The 9,009-nt window shown below is 35.0% G+C and overlaps 1 protein-coding gene across 1 annotated transcript; it reads left to right on the top strand.

Moving 5' to 3' along the window:
• Positions 1–789: 789 nt before the first annotated feature.
• LOC115214121 (actin, cytoplasmic) lies at positions 790–7,713 on the top strand. Its single transcript, XM_029783183.2, has 2 exons — positions 790–1,137; positions 6,527–7,713. Exons 1-2 carry the CDS (start codon positions 1,015–1,017, stop codon positions 7,529–7,531), a joined length of 1,128 nt encoding a protein of 375 aa, XP_029639043.1. The 5' UTR covers positions 790–1,014; the 3' UTR covers positions 7,532–7,713.
• The last annotated feature ends 1,296 nt before the right edge of the window (positions 7,714–9,009 follow it).

Below are 9,009 nucleotides of genomic sequence, written 5' to 3'. Positions count from 1 at the left end.
ATATTTATGGAGATGAAATAAAACATTACTGACTAAATTATATACCTAGGTAGACAAAAACAACACAACTATAAATACATACACATATGTATGTATATATATATATATTATATATACACATATGTGTATGCATGAATGTATGTATGCACAAGCACACACTTAAACACAAACTAACATACACATAGCAATACACACCATGACACCTCAAGACACATGTAAAGAAACACACATACTGACACATACAACCGAACTGACATCACTCACTCTCACCATCATCGTAATTACACGTACACACATATACATACACACACTCTCTCGCGCGCGCGCGCAGACTCACCTCACCTTATACAAGCACCTACAGTATGACACCGACCAACAAAGAACCACCTTACACATACATACACACATACACACCACACTCCTACAATTGACATGAAAGGAGGGTAGGGGTGTGAAGAGAAGGTAAGAAAGAGAGAGAGAGAGAGAGAGAGTGTATGAGGACGTGCAAGAAAGAAAGAAAGAAAGAAAGAAAGAGAGGAATAAACAATAACACAGAGTGGGACAGGGTGATGAAGGAGGTGTATAGGTAGGTAGTGGCTTCATTGCTCCACTCATTACCGCCACCACCGCTACACTCATCACCTCCATCGCCGCCACCTTTGCCACTTGCAATTCTTTCTTTCTTTCTCTTGTTGGCTCTCGTTTTCTTCCATATAAGGACATATATATGATAGTTCATTTGCTATTTTTCCTGGAAACTATTTGTTGGACAGATAAAAGGAGCACGTCTTGCACAAATCTTTCTCAGTCAGTCGCCAGCTTCGACACCATTCACATCTCAGTCCTTACTATATAAGTTATTCCTTCAGTAGCTTTACCTTTTTGTCAGGTGAAAGTAATTAAAGATAACAAACAACTAAAAAGCCGGCACTGTCAACAACAGGGAAGAAAAAACTAAACACTAAAACTTTGTAAACCTTAGAAAGACGAAAAAACTTTAAACAAAACACAAACATGGATGAGGAAGTTGCTGCTCTCGTTATTGACAATGGATCTGGTATGTGCAAAGCTGGTTTTGCCGGCGACGATGCCCCCAGAGCTGTCTTCCCTTCAATTGTTGGTCGTCCAAGACATCAGGTATGTATTATTTTATTTTTCAAACTTAGAAGAAAAAAACAACTTTGTAGTTCTTGATAATTCATTTTTTGAAACTTGTATTCACACCTGTAAATGGTTCGTTTCACCTGTAAATGTAAAAACTCTGCCAACGGAATGAGAGAGGTGATCCTGTATTTAAGGTGGTCTCAAGACAAAGAGGAGTCTGCATGTATTGTCCCAAGATAGAGAAATGACAGATAACTCTTCAAATTACACCTGTATTTTAAATGGTGCGTATCTCTGTTTACCTTGACTACCCAACAGAACAAGACAGAGGAGTCTGCATGTATTGTAAATGACAGATAACTCTTCAAATTAGACCTATATATTAAAGGGTGCGTATCTTTGTTTACCTTGACTACCATGAACATCCGGTAATGGTCCCATGCAGTCGCTATACCAACGAGAAAAAGCGGTCAAATCTCTCAAATTACACTTGACATTTTCGAAAGATAACATGCATTCATTTATATCTTTGCATCCCAGAACATAAGGCAAATGGTCCCGTGGTGGTCACTCGACCTGTTACAAATAGCAGATAAATCTCCCTCAAATTATTTTATTTTAAATGGATACATACATTAGATATTGTAATCTTGACGTCCTAGAACATAAGTAAAAGGATTTGTACGTCCTAGAACATAAGTAAAAGGATTTGTATGGTTGGGATGAGTGACCCGTGGTGGTCACTCGACCAGTTTCAAATAGCAGATAAAATCTCGCTCAAATTATTTTATTTTAAATGAATACCTACATTAGGGTTTTTTATGTCAAATTTGCTTTGCTCGAGCAGGACTGACTTGGGGCTAAAACAGCAGTAACAACAACCTGTAAATTGTTTTACTTCTTTCACCTGTCACTTGTTAATTCCGCTTTAAACTGTGATGTCTTTCTCACCTGTCAAACCGCCATCATTTGTCCCAAATAAAATTCCAGCAACTTTAAAAGTTCCGTCCCAAGTTGAACTCGGCTAAAAAACGATGTCTCGACTGGCTAAATTATTTAATTAACCACTTCTCAACCACATTTAGGAATAGTCAAATTGATGATGTTTTAAGAATTTCTTGCTCCAGATTTTCAAACAGGTTTTATAAAAATAATTTTAAAAAGGTTATTTTACACTTCGATATATAAAATACCTGAAAAATTAATAAAAATTAGACCTTACACGTCATCCTAATCTTATATATATGCTAAGGTATTTTTAAATATACAGCACCTGTTATATACCTTTGAATATATTTATAGACTTAAAGATACAGGTTGTTGCTTGGAGTTGTGAAAAAATACTTATATTACTAGCAAAATACGCTAAATTATTTTAACGTAAATTTTAATTTTGTTGCTTAAGTGTAGATATTCGATATAAATCTCTCCCCTCAACATTTAAAATTCTACTGGGAAATTTTCTTTACGAAACTTTTGGCCCATATCCAATTTAATAAGAAAGAAAAAAAAAACCCCGAAATTAATAGTTATTCTTCTTCACTCGTGTGTGTGTGTGTGTGTAGATAGTTATTTACACTTTTATATGTTTACATGTCCATTGCAGATAACACATTTGAGTTACTTTGATCTGTTGAATGATAATAACATGCATTAAATGTTCTGTTTTATTTCTAAACCTTTTCTCCAGTCCTGAATTAATTTCCCTTATCAGATTTCCTCTAAAATAAAATAACTTGTAAAAAAGTTTCTCATTTCAAGTTTAACGGCTTTTTTTTTTTTTAATACTTTTAATCGCGTTGAAAACTTACTTTTCTTTTTGGTTTTTCATGCTTGTATATATATATATATATATATATATATATATTATATATATATATAATATATATATATGTATATATAATATATATATATCTATTCAAAAAAAAAATATATATTGTGTAGAAAGTATGTATATTGTGGCAATCTTTCGTCTCTAGTAGACCTTTCCGTCGATTTCCGTAAAAAAAATTTTTTTTTTTTTTTTTTTACATATGGGCTTGCGTGAACTTTTGAAGTAATGAGAGCGAAAGAGACTAAGAGAAAGCGATTGTATGACGAGGGAAATTCTTTTGAAGTTACCGTGCAACGATGTACATGTGTGTGTGTGTGTGTTTGATGGGGTGTGTGAGACTGACGCTTTAAAAGAAATTTTTGAATTGTAACTTTTTCGATCATTTCAAAACAATGATAAAAAAAAAAACACCAACACAGGGTCTGATTAATAGTTGACTCTACGCTGACTTTTGAAAAACTTTTGAATTGATAATTTCACTTCAGTATTTAAAAATTAAATTTTCCCTATACTTCCTAACCATAGTTTTTTTACTGATCCCAAAGTTTCGGGTTACGGCAGTTACGTACTTGGGGGGAAAAGAAGAAAAAAAATTTAAAAAGTATCAAGTTTAATTCTTCAGTTAAACTGTCTTTATATGTAACTAACTTAAATCAATCGGTAATATGAGAAAGGCAGCTTGACAATATTTATCTCTGATTGTCTGCAGCAATTAAAATGTCTTAGTTTCCTTTTTTAATGACTGCTAAGTTGGTTTCATGAAGAAAAGTTTTATTTTTTTATTAGATTTTTATTTATTTATTTCTTAAAGCGGCGGCAACCTTGAAAACCTTAGCTTTGGCTATTTCGGGATTACCTTATACGGTAGTGCATTACCATACATGGTCATTACTATGGCTGGCTTCTGATTGGCTGACGTTGACTACATAGTTTGAGAGAGAGAGAGAGAGATTGGGGGGGATGGTGGTGGTGGTGAAGTAGAAAAGAAAATAAACGCCTGATGGTTTAATAACTCCAGCGTTAGCCGGGCTTCTGAGTCATCGGTGTGGTGGGAGGAGGGAAGGAGGAGGAGGAGAAGGATAAGTAAAAAAGAAAAAAAACAAAACAAAAAAAGCTTCGTTATTTTTTTCCTCTTTTATGTCAATGGTTTATTTAAGATATCAAGACATCCATTTTTTTTTCTTCTAGTTTTTCTAGAAAGCAAACTTAAAGGACTTAACAATAAAATTTATTTATATATATATATAATATATATATATGTATATATAATATATATATATCTATTCAAAAAAAAAATATATATTGTGTAGAAAGTATGTATATTGTGGCAATCTTTCGTCTCGAGTAGACCTTTCCGTCGATTTCCGTAAAAAAAATTTTTTTTTTTTTTTACATATGGGCTTGCGTGAACTTTTGAAGTAATGAGAGCGAAAGAGACTAAGAGAAAGCGATTGTATGACGAGGGAAATTCTTTTGAAGTTACCGTGCAACGATGTACATGTGTGTGTGTGTGTGTTTGATGGGGTGTGTGAGACTGACGCTTTAAAAGAAATTTTTGAATTGTAACTTTTTCGATCATTTCAAAACAATGATAAAAAAAAAAAAAACACCAACACAGGGTCTGATTAATAGTTGACTCTACGCTGACTTTTGAAAAACTTTTGAATTGATAATTTCATTCAGTATTTAAAAATTAAATTTTCCCTATACTTCCTAACCATAGTTTTTTTACTGATCCCAAAGTTTCGGGTTACGGCAGTTACGTACTTGGGGGGAAAAGAAGAAAAAAATTTAAAAAGTATCAAGTTTAATTCTTCAGTTAAACTGTCTTTATATGTAACTAACTTAAATCAATCGGTAATATGAGAAAGGCAGCTTGACAATATTTATCTCTGATTGTCTGCAGCAATTAAAATGTCTTAGTTTCCTTTTTTAATGACTGCTAAGTTGGTTTCATGAAGAAAAGTTTTATATTTTTTATTAGATTTTTATTTATTTATTTCTTAAAGCGGCGGCAACCTTGAAAACCTTAGCTTTGGCTATTTCGGGATTACCTTATACGGTAGTGCATTACCATACATGGTCATTACTATGGCTGGCTTCTGATTGGCTGACGTTGACTACATAGTTTGAGAGAGAGAGAGAGAGAGATTGGGGGGGATGGTGGTGGTGGTGGTGAAGTAGAAAAGAAAATAAACGCCTGATGGTTTAATAACTCCAGCGTTAGCCGGGCTTCTGAGTCATCGGTGTGGTGGGAGGAGGGAAGGAGGAGGAGGAGAAGGATAAGTAAAAAAGAAAAAGAACAAAACAAAAAAAGCTTCGTTATTTTTTTCCTCTTTTATGTCAATGGTTTATTTAAGATATCAAGACATCCATTTTTTTTTCTTCTAGTTTTTCTAGAAAGCAAACTTAAAGGACTTAACAATAAAATTTATTTAATATATATATATATATAATACATATTTATCTTAGTCATCATCTAACAATGCCTGTTCGGAACTTTAATAATTGTTAAAGTTATTTGAAATTCCTAAGCTACTTGAAATAGCATTCGAAGCCGGTAACGAGCCGACAACGTCACAACGCCGTACGATATATTTCCTAATATGGTAAATACGTTCGGTAGCTGGATGGGCGTGGCCATATCGCCAAATACGGCACGTGTTATTCAGCAACGAATCTTTAATGATGCCGGCATATGACGACGATCACTTACAGTTGGCATCAACGGATGATGGCTATTTAGTTGAGAACTTATGTAATATATACGTGTGAAATGATTTGTCGAATAAATTAATCGTTATTTTATTTTTAGTAATCATAATTTAACTGGAATAATTTTCAATGGAAGGGATTTTTTATTTTAACAGGTCGTGGTTTATAAAATGTCTACGAGAATTCGTTATTTTTTAAAAATAGGATTTGTCTAGTAGATAATAGTGAAATAATTGTCTAGTTTTTTTTTTTCTCTCTCTCTCTCTTAATAGATTAGCGTAATCGATGTGGGGGTAAGTGAAAAATAATAAAAAGAAATTTGATTTAACCTAGCAGCCCGTCTCGAACTGGAAACCGTATCGTGAAATGTAGTAAATTAGGTCATTAGTCTGAAAAAAATAAGTTCCTATTACTCAATCGGAAATTTTTTTCAGCGTTACATCCACTTTGGTGATAGTTTTTATTTCGTATATTTTAGAAAAGTCTATTTTTGGATTGATTTCAAATCGTTTTGTGTGGTCAGATGTTTGGAGAAGCCATGTCGCCTCTTCAAGTTGGTATATTGAATAGAGAAATATTAAAAATAAATTTGTTGTATGCATATAAAATGAAAATTGGTCGAGCTATGTTCGATTCCTTACGAAGTCGTCAAACTCGTTTCTGAAGGTGATTTACAACGATTCACACCTTACAACTGCTGTCTGTCTGTCTGTGTGTGTGTGTGTGATTAAAATGTTAAAAGGTGGTCTAAAATTTTTCAGTGGGTTTTGGATCATGTTTAGCATTTGTTTATTTTCTACGCTGTTTGATTTTCTTTGTAAATTTAATATGGGATTTCAAAGATACTTACCGTTGGTTTTCATTATTTTTCAGGGTGTGATGGTTGGAATGGGACAAAAGGACAGTTACGTCGGAGATGAAGCTCAAAGCAAGAGAGGTATTCTTACCTTGAAGTACCCCATTGAACACGGTATTGTTACCAACTGGGATGATATGGAAAAGATCTGGCATCATACATTCTACAACGAGTTGAGAGTTGCACCCGAAGAGCACCCTGTCTTGTTGACTGAGGCTCCTCTTAACCCCAAAGCCAACAGAGAAAAGATGACCCAAATTATGTTCGAAACCTTCAACACTCCTGCCATGTATGTGGCTATTCAAGCTGTATTGTCCCTATATGCTTCCGGTCGTACCACAGGTATCGTCATGGATTCAGGTGATGGTGTCACCCACACCGTCCCCATCTATGAAGGTTACGCCTTGCCTCATGCTATTATCCGTCTTGATCTTGCTGGTCGTGACTTGACAGATTACCTGATGAAAATCTTGACCGAACGTGGCTACTCTTTCACCACTACTGCTGAGAGGGAAATTGTTCGTGACATCAAAGAGAAGCTCTGTTATGTTGCTCTAGACTTCGAACAGGAAATGCAGACTGCAGCCTCCTCTTCATCTTTGGAAAAGAGTTATGAATTACCTGACGGACAGGTCATCACCATTGGCAACGAAAGATTCCGATCTCCAGAAGCTACATTCCAACCATCTTTCATTGGTATGGAATCTGCTGGTATCCATGAAACAACATACAACTCAATCATGAAATGTGATGTCGATATTAGGAAAGATCTGTATGCAAACACTGTATTGTCCGGTGGTTCCACAATGTACCCAGGTATTGCTGACCGTATGCAGAAGGAAATCAGTGCCCTTGCACCACCTACTATGAAGATTAAGATCATTGCTCCACCTGAACGTAAATACTCTGTATGGATTGGTGGTTCCATCTTGGCTTCTCTGTCCACCTTCCAACAAATGTGGATTAGCAAGCAAGAATATGACGAATCTGGCCCATCTATCGTCCATAGGAAATGTTTCTAAGTATTAACTATATTAATTTTTTAATTGGATTAAAATTTCTAACAGCTAAAAGATTGCCGAATATTCGTGTAAATAAAACAAAACTTATCGTGATCGCAGTAAAAAATAAAAATTTAAGGTACTGGGCTGGTTTTTGTTTACTTTTCTCTTGCCCTCATTCTTAGCAACTTTTGCTGTTGGTCTGGAAAAAAAAAAGTAGTGGCACTATTATGATACATCGTTCGGAAACCGTATGTTATGGAGTAGCTAGCTTCTGGTTACTCTTCTCCACACATTCCAGTTTGATGACTGATCTTAGCAATCTAGTTTGAACAGCTTTTTCTTTCTTTTTTTAACTTCAGTTCCTCTCGCTCTGATAATCAGGGTGATCCTGCTGCACAATTGCCATTTTGGCCGCCTCTCGACGTACTCTCTGTAAGACACCTTCACGCGTGGAGGCTAGAATCAAGCACTTGAAACTTGCTTGCACCACGGGTCAAATCAGTGAAGCAGGCGTGGCCTTATATACATGTGGCTTTTTTGGCGATAGCCATAATGGGTGCTAATATTTTTTTTTTTTTTATAATAAAATTTGAAAAATCTTCAATGTTGTTTTTCTTTGCATGGAAGTTTTCTTGTGAAGAAATGTAAATGAGTAGTAGTTTGTTTGGCAACTAAGGGAAAACTTTGTCCAAATTTTCATTTTAGAATTGGAAGTAAAACTTTTCAGTGGTTAAATCGAAAAGTGGTAAATTAATGGATTAAAAGCTGAAACTTCACTTCAATCTTGGGCTTGTCTTCATTTTCAGGTTCAGAGAATTGGACGGCATGGCATTCATCATTCATACCAGTATTGCATTCAACTCTGCATGGACCTGCTGCTGCTTAATTTTAAATTCTTTGAAGCAAAGACAGCACTGCAGAAAGTGATGGATCAACAACTCCACAGCCATTTGTCAGAAGTTGTTGACATAGGCATCACACTTATCTATTTTGTGTAAACCTTGCTCTCTGCGAGTGCACTTAATTGACATGTCAAGTGGAAATACCTGCTGTTAACATTTTCTCTTGTCATCAAGTGCTAGTCATTGACCAACCATATCTAGCTTCAAATTCCTGTTAACCAGTTTGCCATGCACTCGTTAAAAATTTGAGTTTGAGCAAAAAATGTTGCCTGTCGTTTAGGTTTCTGGTTGTTGGGACAGCTTAAAATCCAGGTATTATCAGATTTAAGTGACAATAGAAAAGTTTCGGAGACCGAGTAACAACCAAATGACTCCATGCTTAAATTAACCATTGCAGTTGGTGTTATTCAAATCTTTTTACCAGATCTTATTGAAAGATAATTTACCTTGTTTTTCTATGGAAAAACAGTGCAACAAAAACTATGCCAAACAAACTAATACCCTAAACAGTAGTTCAGCATGTTGGTATTTTTCTGTATAGTTTAAATGAGCAATAAGCATGCATGCTCTCTCTATGTGAGCTTTGGCAAAATT

This window comes from Octopus sinensis, linkage group LG7 (assembly GCF_006345805.1).
Source record: "Octopus sinensis linkage group LG7, ASM634580v1, whole genome shotgun sequence".
Lineage (NCBI taxonomy): Eukaryota > Metazoa > Mollusca > Cephalopoda > Octopoda > Octopodidae > Octopus > Octopus sinensis.
Note: the sequence above shows the minus strand (reverse complement) of the source record. Positions and strands in the feature narration are given on the sequence as shown.

Excerpts from the sequence above, each read along its gene's own strand:
- LOC115214121 (XM_029783183.2), top strand. The coding sequence starts at position 1,015 with ATGGATGAGGAAGTTGCTGCTCTCGTTATTGACAATGGATCTGGTATG. Across the intron at positions 1,138-6,526 it reads TTGGTCGTCCAAGACATCAG|GGTGTGATGGTTGGAATGGG; the intron begins GTATGTATTATT and ends ATTATTTTTCAG.